This window comes from Talpa occidentalis, unplaced genomic scaffold, assembly GCF_014898055.3.
Source record: "Talpa occidentalis isolate TD23 unplaced genomic scaffold, MPIMG_talOcc4v2.1 talOcc4.7, whole genome shotgun sequence".
Lineage (NCBI taxonomy): Eukaryota > Metazoa > Chordata > Mammalia > Eulipotyphla > Talpidae > Talpa > Talpa occidentalis.
This window is the reverse complement of record NW_023605083.1, coordinates 131250159-131269151: the sequence shown is the minus strand read 5'-3', so window position 1 is coordinate 131269151 and position 18993 is coordinate 131250159. Positions and strand designations below refer to the sequence as shown.

General features: G+C 59.4%; 1 protein-coding gene across 2 annotated transcripts in view; it reads left to right on the top strand.

Annotated features, from left to right (window-relative positions):
- Positions 1-2053: 2053 nt before the first annotated feature.
- Positions 2054-18993, top strand: part of SDK2 (sidekick cell adhesion molecule 2) — a 212435-nt gene continuing 195495 nt past the window's right edge. For both annotated transcript variants that reach the window (XM_037495165.2, XM_054689621.1), the window contains exon 1: positions 2054-2465. In XM_037495165.2, the coding sequence (XP_037351062.2) occupies positions 2402-2465 (64 nt within the window). In that variant the 5' untranslated portion in view covers positions 2054-2401. The remainder of the gene's footprint in view (positions 2466-18993) is intronic.

Sequence of the window (18993 nt, the reverse complement as noted above, 5' to 3'; positions counted from 1 at the left end):
GAAGCCCTGTGGGCATTCGAGCAGCCGGCAGTGGCTCCAGGCCACGAAGGGAAGGAGGGTTGGCCGCGCCTTGGTCGCTTGAGCCCCAAACCTCCATTAAGCCAGCAGCTCGCTGGACAGCTTCAGCCAGGATGGGGCGCACAGGCCAGGCCAGGCCGGAGGGCGCACCGGGGTGAAGCAAGGCGGGGAGGCAGGGCTTCTGGGCCAGTCTCAGAAAAGGCACACAGTCCTTTGCCAAGGCAGGCAAACTGAGAGTAAAAAACTGATGAAATGTTTGCAGCGGCCGTGTCCACTGCGCCCCCACTAGACAGGTGACCGCTGGGGTGGATGGGCCACCAGGAAGGCTGGGGAGCAAAGCGCGTGGCCAGGGGCCCCCTTCGGACGGGACACCCAGCAGGCGGGCGAGCAGGCCCGGCCCCGGGACCACGGGCCCCGCGAAAACGTCTGAGCTTCTTTTAAGAGAAGAAATAAAGGAGATTTTAGGTTGAAAAGTGTTGTCTGTCCCATGCAATGTTAATATATCTGTCTTTATACCAGCACAGACATAAAATTGCATATAATTGTCTTCTGTCTTTTCGGGAGGCAAAGCTCTCCAGCGCCCCGAAAGTGGAAGTGGGTCCTGGCGCTGGGAGTTGGGCTTCGCTTTCGGGGGGCCAGGGAGCGCCCCCTCCTCTGGCCCGCGGGAGGACACCACCAGCTCTTTTCCTTGTGGTCTCTCGCCAGTTTTTCTTCCGTCCTTTGCCAGCGGTGCTCAAAGGGATAAAAAAAAAAAAAATAGAAGAAACAAAAAATGCACAGGCCTTGGCACCAACTCCACTTTCTCGGCCATCTGTACGCCCCGGGCCTCCCTTTTGTGTCTCCACGCTGAGCGTTTCCAGACTTTTCCGAGCCCGACCTGTGGAGGGGGAGCTGGGACCCACCCGTCGGCGGACCCCCTCGGGCACACACACCCCTCCAGGCCCTGCCCCCGCCCCCCGCGCGCGCCCCCGCGCGCGCCCCGGCCCCGGAGGTGCGGGGGGGTGCGGGGCCGCGGCCGGGGGCGAGAGGAGGGGTTCAGGGCGCGCGCCTCTCCGCCCGGGCGCGGCGCCGGCCCTGCCGCCCTCCCGCGGGGCCCGGGGACGCCGGGGCCGGCGGCCGCGCAGACGAGAGGCGTCTCCGCGGGGCTCGCTCCCGGGCCTGGCCGCGCCCCCTCCCGCGCGCGGGCTGCGCTCCATCGCCGCCGCGGGGTAGCGCCCGGCCTCCTCCCGCGTCTCCGCCCCCGCGCTCGTGCCCGGCTCCGCGGCCCCCGCAGCTCGGCGCGGCGCAGCGGCAGCGGCTCTCCGGACGCCGGGCCCGGGCGGCGCAGGGCGGCGGGCGGCGGGCGGCGGCGCGGCCGAGGCGCTGGGGCGGGCGCGCGGCCGCTGCTGCTCCGGCCGGGGCGGTCGGCGAGCGCCGGGCGTGCGGGGAGGCGCCGCGCCCGGGCGCCGGGGCTGCCCGCCGGGTCTCGGCGCGTCTCGCCGGGCGCTGCGGCCAGGGCGCGGCGGAGGGCAGAGCCGCGGGGCTCCGGCCTCGCGCCGGCGGGGGGCCCGGTGCCCGGCGCCGGCGCCCGCCTGGCCGCCGAGCCCAGCGGCCATCACCGCCGCCCGCAGCCGGCGCGGACATGGGCGCGCGGAGCGGCGCGCGGAGCCGCGGGACCCGCAAAGTTTGCTAGCCCGCTGGGCGCCCAGCCGAGGGCGCGCCGGGGGCCGGCGCCCCCGGGAAGGAGCCGGAGCCCCCCGACTGGCCGCCAGGGCGGTGGAGGCGAGAGGGGTGGCCGGGCCCCGGCCGATGCCGCCTGCAAAGTTAGCGAGAAGAAAACTTCAGCTCCGGGGAGATTCGGACCGCGATGCTAGCCGCACCCCCCGACGCCGGCGCCCCTGAAAGAGCCCCCGAAGTCGCGCCGGCCGCCGCGCTCGGCTCCCGCCCGGGCCCGGGGCCCGGCGCTGGGCACGCGGGTGACCGCGTCGGCGCGCAGAGCCCGGCCGGGGGCGGGGAGGGGCGGGGGGCGGGCAACGTGGCCACGGAGGAAGTTTCCCGAAGTTGGCCGGCTATTCCGGAGCTCGCCCGCGAGCCGGCGGGACCGCCGAGGCTGCCCGGCCCGGGAGAGGTCCGATCTGGGGTGCAGAGCGAGCGAGGAGCCCCGGGTCCGAGCGCGCGGCTGTTCCTCCTGCTCGCTGCTCGCCTGTCGCCTGCGGGGCGCGCCGCCGGCCCGGACTTGGACGCGAGAGGAGAGAGAGTTGGGGTCGCCTGAGCCGCCGCTCGGGGCTTGCGAGGCCCCGGGGAGGACCCCCGTGGACAGGCTCCCCGGACGTGTCGCGGGGCATCGGACCCCACTAGGATTATAAAACAGCGCGAGGATAACACCCCCCCAGGACTGATCGCCATGTGGGGGCTGCTGATCCCCACGCTGCTGGCTCTGCACCGGATCCGCGCCGCGGGAGCCCAAGGTACCGAGCGCCACCCCCATGTGGGGCTGGGGAGGGGGTGCGGGGCCGGGGGGCTCCGGGGCCGGGTGGCGGGAGCCGCTGGCCTCTTGGTGGCCTCCCGCATACGGGGCTGAGCCTTGGCAGGGCTTTTCCAGGGGGTTCCGACCCTCTTTCCGAGTTTGGGGGGCTTTCTTTCGGGGGTGAGGCAATCTTTCTGAGACTTGTGGCTTCTGAATGGGGGAAGGTGGAGGTTGATGCTGGGAGGCAAAGAAGAACCTAAGATGTGGGGGGCGGGGGGCTCTCCTCCCTCGGGGCGCACGGTTCTGTGCGGGGCTCCGCGCCCGCCCCACGGAGCTCCCCAGGCCGGCTCCGGGTCCCCGGCTCGGCGTCCACACAGAAGGGCGAGGCCCTGACAGGCAGGCGCTGCGCGCCCTGGGACAAGGGAGTGGGCGGGCTGGAGCCGGGAAGGAGCCGAGTCCGCCGCTGGGTGCCCGGGAACAACTGGCAGGCCAGGCCACGTACAGGAACCCGCTTCTGGCTGCCCCACCGGCCTGGGCCCCGGGTGCCCACCAGGAGCCGATGCCCGCGCCGCCCCGACCCACCTGGGAGGGTGCACCGGGAGGGTATGAGGTCCCCTCTCCTCCCACCCCCAGACACAGCCTGCCTTTGCCGCCAGCCTCCACTGGCCCCAGTTGCCTCTGCAGCCTCGGCTCTGACCTGTAGCTGTTGGGGGGCAGCCTCCTGGTGGAGAAGGGCTGGTGGGTTTGGGGACCCGAGTGTTAGGAAGGATGAGGTTCCTGTGCAGCACTGCCCCTCTCCAGCGTGTGGATCCCCAGGTCTCCCCCAGTCCTGGGCAGGTCCCAGCGGGGTGGGGGGTGCGCTGGCGCTTCCTTGCCTAGAGGTTCTGGGATCCAGACTGTGATGCCAGTGGTGTCCGAGCGGCGCCTGCTGGGGGTGGAGGGAGACGGTGGCTGGACAGGACTCCAGGACTCCCGGAGCTGGGCCTTCCCTCTTCCAGGCTCAGGAGGGGTCTGGCTCCATCTAGGGGGCTCCGGTCTGCAGAGGCTGTAGCCTCAAAAAGGCCCGACCCCATGTCTGGGGTCATGGAGCTGCGGGGAGCAGAGGACCCCAGTGCCACTGCATCGTCGGGGGGGTGGTTCAGAGCCAAGATCAAAGAGATGAATATAATCAGCTCTCACGCACGGGGCTGAGAGGAGGGTTTTACAAGGCAATTTACGTTAAAGCACTTAGAAATTTTGTAATGGGCCCTGTAAATGTAAGGTAATAAAAGTTATTATTTTTATGATCATCATAAAATCTTCCAGCAGGCAGACCTCAGAGGTCACCTCACTCCAGCAGCCATTTAATGGATGGGAAAACTGAGGTCCCAGGGCATTAAGTGACTTGCCCACGGCTGTTGGGTGATCTGGGGGCAGAGTCAGACAGGGACTGAGTGTTTTGGGCCCCTCTCTCCCTGAAATCAGGACCATGGGCAGCTGGGGTGGGCGGGGAGGGTCCCCGGGGTGCCCCGAGGCTGGCAGAATAGAGATTGCAGTCTGCCTCCAGCACCTCACAGGTTTGCTCTGAGACACCCATGGGACTTTTAGCCAAAGCCGGGAGACAGGGAGGGTTCTGAGGGGTGTAAGCCTCTGTTCTGGACCTTTCTAATGTGATTGCCGCGCCTTCTCCAGAGACAGTTTGAGCTCCCTGAGAGGTGGCCCCCTAGTTCTGTCCCATCCCGGACCAGGAGTCCCCAGGGCACCTGAAGGTCCTTCTTTCTGGGTCATTGAGTCTGATCCCCGCCCCACCTCCACACCTGTTCCATCCACCTGAGGCCAACTTTCCGCCTTCCCGCTGAAGCTAAGGCCAGGCCACCTGTCCCCGCGCCCTGTGAGAAACGTGACGGCCTCTTTGATTAAGTCACCCTTTGATTAAGTCACTCTCTCCGGCGTCTCGTGTTCGCTGCCTTTTTGCATGTGGCCCAGGTCTCCTGCCGCTCCGTTCGTGTTCCGAGAGCGTGTGTTCCAGCCTCATGGGGCACCACTGGGCACTGCCTCCTTCCATGAGTGTCCGGGGTCCCTGCCTTGCAGAGGATGTGGAGCTTGATCTCGGCCCAGGGTGGGGGCAATGCTGCATTCATGTGTCCGGGGCTCGAGAGTTGGGGGGTCCTTTCCTGCGCTGGAGTTAGAGAACAGAGGTTCTCCTTCCAGTTGAGGCCATGCTGATAGCCCCTCGGGGTGGTCGAAGTCGCTGGCAGTGCCGGTCACTTCTGAGCCCGGCGCCCCATTCTCCAGGCATGACAGAGTGAAGGACGAGCCGTGGTCTGCTCCCAGGACAAGCCTCACCGTGGCCACCACTGGAGTTTTCTGTATCTTGCCTAGTTTGTTCCGGGTGCGGGACCTGGACCACACATACACTGACTACTACTGAACACCACTGTGGGGCCATGGCCCCCCAAAACTGGTACCAAACTGAAAGCAGAGTTGATGAGGTGGCCAGGTGTTCCAGGGGACGCCCCGCAGGTGTCTGGCACTTAGAAGGTGCTTCTACCGACTCTGCTTATCAGGATCATGTGCCGCCGTAAGCCGAGGCACCGTGAGGAGTGGCTCCCAGCCACCCACCACAAAGGCCTCGTTCCCCTTTCCTCACCCGAGTCCCTTCCACTTCCTTCTGAGGCTCCCTGACCGGGTCTCAGAGTGGCCTCCAACAGCCTTGAACCCATCCCACGTTCTCTGCTTGCAAAGTTCCGGATGAGCCTGAGCATCTGCATTTTCCCAAGCACTTCACCTGGATTTTCATATGCCAAGAAGCTTGATGAAGTGGTAGCATGGCCGGGGCAGTCCCGCTGGCAGGTCCAGAAGTTTCTTTCAAGAGACCAGTGCCTGAGGGAGAAACCAATGGGCGTGTGTGCTGAGCAAAGCAAACAAAACTCTGAACAAGGGGTGGGAGGCCCAGCTCTGGAGATTCCAGAGGATTCCAGAGGGAGAAAGTTTAGTGCTGGGAGCTAATCACAATAAAAGCCACACAGCACATGAGGGAGCGGGATGAAAGTTTAATTACATGGTGTGGCTAAGCTGTAATTATTAATTACTGACAGCAAAAAATAACTTATTGATCAGGGCTGCTTGCTAATTACCATGAGGCCCAGTGTCGTGCTTGCCTGGGTCTCAGCTGAAACGTGTCAGAGCGGCCTGGCCACATCAGCTTCTTACGCGTCTTTCTCCCAGAGCCTGAGAGGAGGCTCTGCACCCCGTCCGCTTCTCTGCCTTGCCCCAGGGGGCCCTTGGCTTCAGCTGGGGAGTCTGAAGCATTCTGGCAGCGGGTAGATGAGGCACACAAGTGGGTGGGCTGCAGAAGATCGCCCCTGGCTGGGGTGAACAGGCTGCGGACCCCCACCAGTGGCCACATCCCCCCCCCCCCGGCAGCCTCCCACCTGCCTGGGAAGACCTCCCTTCCGTGCATTTATTCGGCAAATATTTATCGACCGCTTCTCCTGTCTGTCCTCTACTGGAAGGCCCGGGTAGGGGCCAGCAACCTTGTTTCGTCAGGCGAGGGAGGCTGGGAAAGAGGCCAAATCCTTTACAGCCGTTCTCTGTTTAAACAGTGCCTGAACGGCCGACTTTAAAATGATGTGTTAAACTGCATATTGGTTTGCATTTGACTTTGTCCAGCAGGGTACCGTGGGGCTTAAGCAGAACAGTCAAGGAGAACGGTCTTGTTCTCCACGGAGGGCCAGTGTGGGTCAGTGTGTGGACTTGAGAGAAACGTGAGAAGTCATCTGCGCTGTTCTCTGCCCACACACCCGGGACACGCGGCCAACTGGTCTCTGCTTGCACGCCCCTGCTGACGGAGGGCTCACTGTCGGACACACCACGCTGTTGTTTCTAGATAAGGGAGACAGTGGCCTCCCGTGACCAGGTAGCTAAGATTTGGCTGTGATTCTAGGAATCTTCCGATTATCTGAAAACCCCCATCCATCCCTCCCTGGGGGAGTATGGGGAGTGAACTGGGCCCTGGGGGAGTCTGGGCCCTGGGGGAGTCTGGGGACTGAACTGGAGTCGATGTTGGGTGTATCGTAGGATCCCGCCCCCGGCCCCCCTGGAGTGCTTTGCTGCAGACGGCCCTGGAGCTGCCTGAAGTGGTGGGAATTAGTCATCATAATTTGGGGCCTTGGGATGCCAATAGCAACAAATGGGCCAGCAGCACTGCCGGCAGCGGCCTCACTGGCTGCAATGGAAAGGAAAACAAGCTCGGTTGCTGAGACATCCTGGTGGCTGCTCGTCCAGCCCCGGCTGTGCACAGGCTGAGCTGAAGGCAGGGCCAGTGGGCAGTGCCAAGGGAGCAGCAGACCCTCTGGGGCTGCTCAGGGGGCTGGGAGGAGGGGAACACTGCTCAGCTGGTCACATCAGACCACTCAAGCGCCTGGCCCCCAGCGCCCCTCTCTGAGGGCGGGTGGCTCCTGCCTGCGCTCTGGGCCCTTTGCGCTCTGGGCCCGAGCTGTGTGCACATGAAGCAGTTGAAAATAAGCCTGTCTACCTCATGAGGGGCTTTTTTTTTTTTTATGAGATTATCCCCAATCACTTTTAAAATGCTCTTATAAATGCTAAGTGCTTATAAGGTGTGGCCCCAAGGCTGTGAGGATGGGGCTCTCCACCCCCTCCCCCACGCAAGCCTCCTCTTCACTTGCCGCCCCCCCCCCCCCATTCTGCGAGTGCCTAAGTTCACACTCTGCCCCTGCTCCGACTGCCCTTCTGTTCTAGAACTTACCAGCCCTGCTCTGGTCTCCTGCCTGGCCGTGCCTGCTTCTCTCGGGGTCTGCAGGGTCTGCTCCTTATGCCCTTCAGGCCTGTCCTCCAAAGTCCTCGCTGTCCCGCAGCACCCTGCTCTGTGGCGTCCCTGTGCCCACGTGCCCCTCACTGCTTCACATTCACAGCACTCGCTCTGTCCCACGGGCATCGACTTGTTTATTTATGGCTGGGCCAGCTCAGGGGGCTTCAGGGCCTTCACTGCTGTCTCCCGGGTCACAGCAGGGCCTGGCACGTGGCAGGAGCTCACCAGCTAGGAGCAAGTGGATGAAGAAGGAAGGAAGGGTGGTTGTTCCACTTACCCAGGCCAAGCCTGTCGTCACCCGGCCCCTGCACCTCTTCCAGCTTCCTCTCGGGTCACTCGCCCACTCTCTCTCTCATCACTCTCTGCCACGCACCCCAAGAATGGAAGCCCTGCCCTCCAGAGCCCAGCCTGGGCTTCCATAGGCTGGAGGGGTGTCGCCTGGAGCCAGGAGTCCCCCCCCCGCCAGACTTCCTCGCCCTCCTTGACTTGTTCTTTGCACACAGTGGCCGACCTGGGGTTTGGGTGGCCCAGGGTCCTTGCTGAATCCCTCCCAGTTGAACTCTGCCTTGATGACGGGTACAAGTTAGGAGGACAGGTGGGGGGGTGTGGCTTGGGGACCTTGGGGTAAATGCCCATTCATACGTGAAGGCACAGTTTGAAATACTTCACGGAGAGGGAGATTTGCATCAGCAGTTAAATGCCATAGCCCCGACCACTTCCCCTTGCAGCCCACTGGTCAGAAATGACCACATGGCCCTGCCCAGTGGCAGGGACCCCGGAAGGACAGGCCTCCGTGTCCTGGAGAACAGACCCGCATCTCCAAGGGGGTGCGTTTCCCACAGAGAACTGCTTCACACAAGACAGAGCCATCCCCAAGGCATCCCGTTCACCCCAGTCTGTGCTGTTCCCTCCCTGCCTTTGGGGTTCTCCCTCTAGCACTGGAGAAGCGGCGGGTCTGATGGCCAGTGTCTTGGAATTGGGCCAGCCTGGGCCAGGCTCTGTCACTTTGAGTTACTCTGGGCCACTCTGGGTTCAATCACGTACTTCCCGGCCCTGCTCGTTGTCTGTAATATCGAGGAGGAATCTTGCGAGGAGTAAATGAGATAAGACGGCCGAGCGCTCAGTGTGGCTGCGTCTGTGGCCACCCCACGCGCTCGCCGAGCTGTGTCTGTGCTCCGGGGCTCGCCCCCAATTTGGTCTTAAGGTCTCGGACTGTACCTGGATTTCAGACTTTGCCCTGGTGTCTGGGCCCCTGTCAATTGCTTTTCCTCCTGCCCTGCTTTGTTTTGCTTCTTCCCCTGTTTAGAACGAGTTGATCTTTCTCCCCACCCCAGGGATCTCCAGGGAGAGAGCAGAATCCTGTTTGGTGCTCAGTGCTCTGTGACAGCACTGGGTACATCACAACCCTCATCCATCTCGGCCCTCTTCCCCCTGGGGAAACTGAGGCTCAGAGCAATCAACTGCTGGGAAGGCCAGAAATCGGGGCGTAAACCCAGGTTCTGTGGCCTCAGCACCTCTCATCCCGTCCCAGTCCGCCCTTCTCCATGATCCCCTTCATAGGTATCTTCCCAGGAGAGATGCTTAGACAGCAGGGCCATTGGACCTGGGTGGAGAAGGAGTGGCGCTTGGACGGTGCCTCGGTGCCTTGGATCCTTCTCTCGGGCTCTCCCAGCTCTTGCCTCACCCAGTGTGTCCTCACTGGGCCTCTCATTGTTACACAAGAGACTTCTGAACTGAATAGGGTGCAAGGCACGGGGAGAGGGAGAAGCCATTCAAGTTCAAGGCCACGTGGGAAGCCACAGCACCCAGAGGGGCGATGCTACTGTGATGATGCTCTGATCCTAAGGGGAGGGATGTTTGATGGCGTGCAACGCAGGCAGGTGATCCAGCTTCTGGGGTGGGTGCAGGTGACTCTCAAGGGACAGCTGGAGGCAGGACTCTGCCCTCAGCTCAGGGCACCTCTGTGGAGGTGCAGGCCAGGGGGCAATGCAGCCAGAGCCTGAATCATGGGGAGAACTAGGGCCCCGAACACTTGGGTAGTCGCTGCGCAGTGAGACAGCGTGTCAGTGATGAGCCCAGTGTAGTCTCCCCCACCCTGCCCCGAACGTGCTGTCGGAGGGCCCGGAGGGGACAGCTCAGGCCTCTGGGAACCCAAGCATGTTCAGCTTCCTAGGTTCAAATCCCAGCTGTCACGTCCTGCTTGGTGACTTTGGACAAGCCACAGCCTCAGTTTCTTCATCTGTAAAATGCAGCAGCAGTCCATGCTCTGGGTTGCGGCAGGGTGAAGGGGACACGCTAAGCTCTTAGGACGGAGCTCAGTGCACAGTAGCCCTGAATAAATTTCTCCAGCTCTATTATTATTGTCATCTCGGTGCCGAGAAGCAGGGGCAGCTCTGGGACTGCACTGACATGTGCCCTGTCCCCAGTGACAGGTCCCTCTGTCTCCCAGGGGCCTGCCCATGGCACCCGCCATTAGGAAGTTACTGATTTGGTGAAGACATTCTCTGCCTCCATCTTCAAATACAAATATGTCACAGACAGCCCACAGGCTAAGCCCTTCTCCGCTGTGGAGGCCTCTGGGTGAATGTTTTTGCTAGATCCTTTTCTAAAACCTCGACTCTCATTTTCTCTTCGCCCCAATGTGTGAAAGAGTTTGGCCAGAAGGTATTAACCTCACATCAGGTGGCGCTGAAATTCAGAAACATTCGTATCTCGCAAGGTCACTTGACCTGAAGGGCAGGGCGAGGGGTGCAGGTCAGCTGTGGTGAGGTTCACAGCCAGGCTGGGCTGGCCATGCTGCTTTAGGATTGGGGGGCTGTCTTGTTTGACCACAGGCTTCTCCCCAAATTGGATGGGCACAGAGGTAGGGCACCGAGTGCAGTGTGGAGTGCCCCCTCTCTCTAAGGGAACTAACAGCCTCTCCTGATGTTCCACGAAGGTTCTAAGCGATGGGATTTGAATCCTGAGACCTCTGGTCACCCCCCTACTTTCAGGCCTTCACCCGGAGGCTTCCCCACCATGGCTCAGCCCACGCAATCTGACTCTAGGCTGGGCTGCTCTCTGGCCTCCCTGCACTGGCCCAGGCCTCCAGCCTGCTCCATTGCCCGGCTCCCAGGAGCCCAAAAGCACCCTCTCCCCCTGCCCTCCTGCCGCACCCCCTGTGATCCCCCCGGGTCCAGCAGCTGGAGTGCACCCTCCTGGATGCCTCTGCTCTTGGGCGCCGAGGGCCTAGATGTGTCACTTGACACTTTGGCCTTGTTGATGGTGAATTATCTTTTTAATGTGCCCGTGTGACTGATTTCTTTCATTATAAACTCCTTGAGTATCGATAATAACCCTTCATCAACAAGGATAGAGGGATTACACATACATTATTGTTCCCAATTAATGAACTTAACCCTTTCAAGAAGGATGCCGTAAGGGCCATGGCACATTGGAGAGGAGGTGACAGGCTGGTGATGCTGTGGGGTTCCCGTGGTCCTGGCCTTGGGGCCCGTGTGGCCTCTGTGTCCTCATGGGGCAATGTGGGGGTGTAAATTGAGTGTTTCCAAACTCCTCCGTGAGGGAGTCTTGTCCTATAGGGGGATGGCCACTGGACCTGGGGGTGCTGGCCCCGCACCCCGAAGCTGCCTGCTCTCTGTGTCGCGTTTTCTTTTTTCACATTTCCCTTTCTAAACATATGAAATTTTGCATTCCATTCCAGGATCTTTCTGAATTCTATTTTAATGCACAAAGAATATTTTAAAGCCAATTGATGCAGCTGGAGGTGCGGGTGCATCCGCCCCAGGGCCTGCTGGCCCCCAGGGATGTTGGCAAAACCTGGACTTGAAAAGCTTGAATGAGATGATCTCTTGGGTCGCATCCTCGGTGAGGTTCTAAGATGCTTTACATATATTTATACATAGCCCAACCTATTTCCCCTTAAACGTTTCTATAGTTTTATAGACCTACTTACGCCAGAGCAGGTCTGCCCCAAACATAATGGGCCCTGGTGGCCATAGCTACCCACCACAGCTGGCCTATGGCCATGCCCTCGGGGTGGTATGTGTGAGGGTGACCTTGCTGCTGGGTGCTTGGTGTTCTGGGTCCTTCCTCCTCCCTGGCTTCCCAGCCAGTCTGCTGCATACCCTGGGGAGCCTCTCCCTGAGCTCTCTTTTCTTTCCCCTTTTAATTTGCACCGTTCAAGTCACCACTTAGTGGGGAAGAGCCTGGCACTGAGTGAGGCCGGATGACTCTCCGTGGCCAGGGGGTCGAGTGCTATGATAAGTGTGTCCATGGCACGGGGGCCATTGCCCCCCAGACCTGTGGGTGCTCTGGGAGAGCTGAGGTTCCAGAAGACCCCTCACCCCCCAAGCAGGGCGGGCTGTAGCTTTCTATCTGTGATAGCTCAGCCGCCCGAGCCCGGTGCCCTGCCGGTGCAGCACTGCTGAATGTTCTAGATTCATTTCCGTCACCTCCTCTTGTTCCTCTTGAGGTTTTCTCACTTCTGGAAGCTGAACTGGCAGCCTCCACCCTCCCCAGGCGCCATCCCATTCCTGTTGTTTGTGTCTCAAGGACTCCGCTCCCGCCGCGGGCAGTGCTGACCGGCCAGCCCTCACGCCTCTTTCAGTCAACTTTGAAGTCTCCTTCCCGTGGGCGGCTGGCACGTTGGCTTCACACAGCTCAGGCTGGGCCCTTGACCTCCCCATTTGGAGTCACACCCCTCCCCCACTGGTGTCTGTAGTCAGGAGGTGGGGTGATGGGCAGACCATTTGGGGGCCTGGAGCTGCCGAGGAGGGCCGAGGGGAGTTCCTCATTAGCTCTGCTCCAAGCTCATTATCGGGCTGTGCATCACTGGGTGAAAAATGGCTGTCGTCGGGGCCGTAATAAATACGCTGCTGTCAAGGCTGATGTGATTGCACTAATGAAGAGAAATCAGCCGGGGTAAGGGGAGACACTGCTGCCTGTGGCTCCGGGCGGCTGGAGAGCTCAGCCCGCTGTCCCTGCCCCAGGAGACACAGGCCTGGACGTGGGAGACAAGAAGAGAGGGGTTGGCATCGAACCACTTTCTCCTAAGGCCTGGGAGGGCAAAGAATTTGAAGATGCTAGAAATCTTCAGGAAAAAAGAACATTGTTCAGCCCCGGGGGCGAGGGATGGGGTGATAAGCACCCTGGCCCAGCCTGGGCCTTGGGCAGAGGCAAGCAGGACCCGTTGGGGGGACTGCTCGGATGGTCCCGCCTCCCTCGCAGAGCCTGGCTGAGAGCAGCAGACAGGACAGCGAACACAAGGCCCATTGTCTGCGCCCCCTATAATGTTAGGACCTATTGTCTCTCCAGGAACTTGGAATGTCCAGCCCCGGGATGTGGGGAGAGGGCCTCTCACTCCAGCTTCTCTTGTGCCTCTGCTGTGGAAGAGCTCAGGGGCCTCTGAGCCCAGGCCGGGTGTCCCAGCAACGCAGAGGGATGCTTCCGAGATGCTAACACATGTGGGGGGTGGTTGGCCCCGTCACACAGCCGGCCCTTGGGTGCCTGAGGATGGCAGGAAGGTCACCTGAAGGAGGGGAACCCTGGCCCCTGGGGCTCTGGGGACACATTCTTAGACCCCCCTCTTGTCACCTGTTCCTGCAGGAGAAGAGGGGAGAGCAGCATGGTGGGGCTCACACCCTGAGGGCTTGCTGGAATGCAGATTTCTGGGCTCCACCCCGAGCTCCTGATGTCTGGGGTGGACCTAGAAGCCTGAATGTCTAACAAGTCCCTGGTGAAGTGTTGCTGCCAGTCCACTTTGGGAGGGACTGTCCTAGAGGTTTGAGGAGCTGGGGTGCCACAGTGGCTGAGCTGCCCTGTCCTGCCTTGGAGGACGGCCGTGAAGCCCACACACCACATTGAGCGTGGGAGCTGGTGACCCCCACTCATTCCTTCCTTCTTTTCTCACCCCCGCAAGCTCTTTCTTTTCCTTAAAAGAAAACCAACAAAACCAACCTAGAGGCCTTCTGCCCGGGAGCGGAAGGTCAGGGCAGGAAGTTATCGGGGATGGAGCAGCATTTGCTAGACGTTCCAGAGCAACCCTGATGTGTCAGTGAATAAAAAATCCTGTATTTGCTCAACGAGCATCTTCAAAGCACCTACTGTGTGCTGTGCACAGTGCCTGGAACCCCGCAAAGCCTAAGTAGGTCCCTGCATGTTCAGTGAGGACCTCAAGCCATCTGGGTACCACAGGGTGCTGCAGGCGGGGGCCTGGGGTTGGGGCTCCAGAGGATTGCCCCAAGAATGCCACCCATGGCAAGACTTCAGAGGAGATGACCTTGGAACTGAGGTCTGTGAGATGGGAGGCGCCCGCGTCTTCCTCAAGGAACACGAAGACTTTGTTTTTGTTTTGACACAATAAACTGTACATATTCAAGGATCTAACTTGGCCATTTTGGGCACAGCCTCTAGTACCCACCATCATCGCCAGAATCTCGAGATCACGAGATGACAGGCATGTCCACCCCCCCCCCCCGGCCTGCTGGGGGTTTGTTCTGTTCTTGTTCGCAAGCAGATCGCGTCATTTCATGGAAAACTTCCCTCTCACAACTGGATCATGTCCGCACCTTTTGTTGAAATGCAGTTGTCCTTTCAGGTGAGGGGCTATTTCTGGCCCCTGTTTCTGCTTTGTTCACCCACTCGGCTGTGCTTACGCCGTCCTCACTGGCTTGTCACTGTTGCCTTGTCAAGGTCTGCGGCCAGGGAGTGTTCGTCCCTGACTTCTGGGTCAGGTAGTTTGACCATCCGGGTCCTTCACGCTTCCATATGCATTTCAGAACCAAGTGTTTTGATGGACACCTGCTGAGGGGTCTGATTGAGGTCGCATTGATAACATATATCAAAAGGGGGAGCCTTGGGGCCTCCCTGGTGGAACAAGGGGTTAAGAAACAGCACTAGGAAGCTGTCTGCAACCACTGCAGCATGAGTTCAATCCCCAGCCAGGGAGCTACCCACATGGCACAGCAGACCTCTCCTGGTTTGCCCGCGGCTCCCCTCAACTGTATATTTCAGTCAGTCTGCCTGTTCTATTCCCCACTCTGGTGAATCATCTCACCCCCCTCACCTCTGGCCTGTACCCCAGCTCTTGTGTCCATAAAAAAATAAATCTTTTTTTTAAAGGTGGGGGTGTTATAGAGCAACCCCGATATTAAACGGGTTCCTGGCTGTGGGTCCTCACCCGCGCGCTTTAAAGGGACTTATGAATACTCCACTACAGACACACGCAAAAGGGTTAATAAAAGGTTTATTTACAAGAGGAAAAGAAATAAGGAAAATGTACAACTCAGGGAGAAAATAGGGAAATAAAGTCTTTAATGCGTCCTACCCGATCCGACGACCTGGAAACCCAAAGTCACTCTCAGAGCTGGCCGGACGCCGCGAGCTGGCCGAGAGCCCAAAAATGGAGAGAGAGAGAGAGCCCCCAAAGCCCACGTGTCTGCCTTTTGTATCCACCTGGCTGCTTAACCCCACCCTCAGGTCCCAGCCACCTTCCCTTGGGTGGTGATGGGATGTAGAGTTCCCAGTGTCTTTGGCTTTGGCCTGGGGTGGGGGTGGAGTCCACAAAGCCTGTATGGAATTAGCTTTGGGACAGCCTTTTCCCCCTAACAGGGGGAGCCTTGACTTTCCAGCCACGTGAAGCATCCTGAGCTGTGAGGACGAGCGACCCCTCCACCCCCCCATCTTCAGCTCTTTGCTTTTTCTCAGCAGCATTTTGTGGGTTTCAGAATATCAGTCCTGCACCTCATTTGTCAGATTCATCCCTAAATATTTCATATTTGTGATGCAAATGTGCATGTTGTATTTTTTATTTCCATTTCCGGTTGCTTGTCTCCAGGATTTAGAAACAGTTGGCTTTGATGTGTTGCGATCGGGTTCTCCCTGTGCAGCCAGAGTCTTCCAGACTTCACCTCCCCTTGGCCTGTAACACGGATGAGAAACTCCACGGTGGTGGTTTCATTCTTTCTGGTGCCAAACAGCTGTCTAGGGCAGCCGACATCATGCCATGGCCGCGTAATGGAGCTTTCAGACACATGGGCCCTCAGGATGCTGACACACAGGACGCCTGTGCTCTGTGACATCAGCCATCCCATAAAAGCTGTGCCAAACAAAGGCACAACAACTCTCCCGGCCCACCACATGCCCGACGGGCATGTGCCTCCACATGCACTTGGGCGAGTGGTCTCCTGCCCAAACCTCTCCCCTGGCCTGAGGGCCTGGCGCCTTCCTAAGTGGCAGTCAGTGCAGATTGTAGGAGACTCAGAGAACCGCTAAGGTCAGATAATAGGAGGCTCCTCTTGGTTTATGGAGGAGGACATGGGGTCAGGGGAACCAAGTGAGGTGTCGCAAGTCATGGAGCTTGGGAGCTTGGGGTCCTGTGCCCCTCGCAGACTCCAGCCCTCAGCAGCTGTGGACCCTTTGGTTTCCCCTCAGCTGCAAGCCAGCCTCTGCTACTCTCTTGATTTCTCCGAACTCCTTCTGGGCTCCATCTGTACCATGGGGATGATCATTTCAGCCAAGTTGGGAGGTGGGAGAACTGCACAACAGCCAGGGCCGGGCCGGGGAGCGAGCTGGGTCCAGGCTCAGGGTCCAGGCAGCCAGGCCACAGTGGGAGGGAGATCAAGAGCCAGCATTGGGGTGTGGATTTGGAAGGGGCGCCCCCCTCACTCTCCTTGCATGTGTTCCAGCATCTCTCTGGACTGTGGCAGGTTTGACTCCCCCTTTGCAGTAGGGCTAGGCTCCCCCTGCTCCCCAGTACCTAGCCACAGACACACAGGCCTGTGAGCCAGGTTGAGCAAACCTATAGCTCACCTCCCAGACAACTGATAGCAAGGGCGCCCACTGTCAAGTCAGACGTCGTCCTGAATGCGTCGCACGCATTCGCTGGCCCTCTCAGCAACCCTGTGAGGGAACGGATTGACCCCCTACACGCATTAGGAAACCCAGGCTTGGAGCTGGAGCCACCTGCCCAGCCACATGCTTCCTAAGAGGTGGGCTTAGGAGAGGCCCTGCAGGCAGGCTGGCATCCTGCCCAGAACCTCCCGGGCCTCTCCTGCGTCCCCTCCAAGCTGCTGAGGAGTGTGACCCTGTTTGCATGCTCACCTCTAATAGGGCCTGGCTCTGCCCCTTAGACACTAAAGAACTTAGGCCAAATTACTCAGCTTTCCAGAGATCCTCAGCTTCCTCATCTGTGAAGTTTGGATTAAAAACAACTGGAAGTCCCAGTGCTGTTGGGAGGACCGTCTGATGGAATATTTGGGGACAGGTCTCACCCAGAGCCTGCACGTGAGGTGCTACTCTCTGAGGCGGGGCCCCTTGTGCTCCAGTGCCCGCCGTGTCCTGACCCATCTGCTGGGGCCCTGCCAGCCTCTTGCAGCCACTGCCCATGATTTTGTGGTCACCCTTCAGGAACCACCTTCCCTGGGGATCCCCGGTTTCCTCCCCTTTCCATCTCCTTAGAGTCCCCAGGTCTATTTCACATGCAACAGGGAGTTCAAGAGCACCCCAGAACTCACCTCACACGTCAGGAGGCCTTGCTGACAACAAGTTAACCAAAACATAGGTCAGGAGTTGATTTAAAAATCTAAGACCCTCGTGGTGGCAGCAGTCACTGATTGCCCAGTGCTGCTGGGGTCCCCTCAGCCCCGCATCCCCAGCCAGCCTTGGGCGGCTGGGTTGAGGCGACCCCAGAGGCTGAGCGCCGCCCTCTGTCTGCCCCTGGCACACGTGTGTGTAAATCAGAAAACCCTCTGGAGCTACCACCCCCCAGCCCTGGAGCTAAGACCCCTGGGCCCGCACACCTCCTCCCTATCACTGCCTTCCTGGAATGTGCTGGGCCCGATGAAGTCCCCCAGCCAGCCGCCCGCCCCAGGCTCCACATTCTTCCTCGGCTCTGCCGTTGCCAGCACCTGTCTCCCTGGAATGGTGGCCCCCAAGGAATGAATGTCTGGCCTTGGCTCTGCTACAGGCCTGAGTAGCTAATGGGGTGGGGGGGGGGGGGGAGACTCCCTCTGAGCCGGGACTTCCGGGCAGGGCTAGAGCTTCTGAATCAGCTCCACTTGGCTCCTGGCTTCTGCTTCCCACACCAAAGCGCAGTGAAAGGCTTGGCCCTAATTACACAGAGACCCTGGGCCAGGCTAGCCCAGCAGAGCGCCCTGCATCCGCCCAGCCCTTGGCTTTGGCTGATGTTGGGTGGTGGTTACCTTGGAGAGGCCAAAGCCCTGAAGACAGCTGCCCCCCTTCTCCCTTCCCAGCCCGTTAGTCTGTTGCCACACACAGGGGAGGACTGAGGAGCTGTTCTGGGGGTGTCACTTTCCTGGCTCTTGGGAGGTCTGTCCTCACGGTCTCGCCTTCCCTCACATTTCCATCCAGTCCTTCTGCATCCTGAGTGGAGCAGGGGCCTGCCCCAGCCTGCCCGGTCAGCCAGCACAGTCTAGCGCAGGGCTGCCATTTCCACATCGCAAGAACAACTCTGACGTAGGGTCCAGCCTGGCCCCATCTCTGGCCTGTGGCAGGCTCGCTGAGGTCATTTGCAGGGCCTGGTGCAAAATAAAATTGTTGACCCCTTATTAAAAAAATTCAAAGAGTTCCAAGATGGCCATGGCAGTCATGCAACCCGGGCTGGGTCCTTCAAATGCAGACCAGCCTTGTGGGTCCCGCCAACCCCAGGGGGCAAGGCATTGGGAGACAGAACAGTGAGCAAGCATAGAAGTTCTCGTGAAGTTGGCCAGTTTGGTCCAGGAGGTTATCCGGATCATCCTGGAGAGGCGGGATCTGGGCCTGGCCCGGTGCCGGGGGCTCTGCTTGTCTGGTCCTGCCTGCTTCTGCTGCTCTCACTGTTTCTGCCTTCTTCTCCCCTGAGCAGCCTGGCCTTCAAAGCCAGAGCACACCTCAGCTAGACCCCTGACCCCACTGCAGGACCTCGGGTCTCAGTTACCCCACCTGTAAAATGTGGCTGCACTAGCTTTTGCTCAGAAAACGCCAACCCTCCTACATCTAGTTTCCTCCTTCCCCACTGACTGGCTGGCTCTTTGAGGGAGATCAGGAATGTCCTTCCACAACACTGAGCTAGATTCTCCTTCTCCAGTCTGCAGTAGCACCGAGCGTCTAGCATGTAGTAGGTGTTCAGTAAATATGATTCCTGTTAGCAGCATTGCCACTGGCACCAACTTTTGGATGTCCCTATGCCTTGAGTGGCTGGAAGCAAGCACCAGCAGTAGGATTGTCTAGAGACCATTAGGAATTTGCTAGAAATGCACAGTCTCAGGCCCTGCCCCCAGGTGATGAAAGAGAAGCTGCCTTTTCAGATACCCAGGTGATATTTAGGTAAGTTTGGGGTACACTAGAGTTCATTTACTTATGAGAACTTTTAAGAGGGCAGAGGCCCTCCTAAAATATGCGCTATCCAAGCTCTAGGGTCTATTTTGAACCCCAGTTTTTTTCCTGCCGTGGAGGGCAGCCTTCTCGCTGCCCCTGCCACTGTCCCTGGGGCACTAGAGGGAGTTAGGGGCCTGAGCCCCAACCCACTGGTCTTCCTGGAAGAGCTGCCCAGAGGCTGCTTTGTTAATGTATATCTTCCGTACAGAAAGGAGAACATGAAAAGGAATCACCCCTTTAAAGAAGCAAAACAGAAAATTCTCCAGGGGAAAAGCCCAGGATGGGGACTCATCACTCACTCAAGGGCAAAGCCCTATCTGGAGGATCCAGTAAGTCTGAGCAG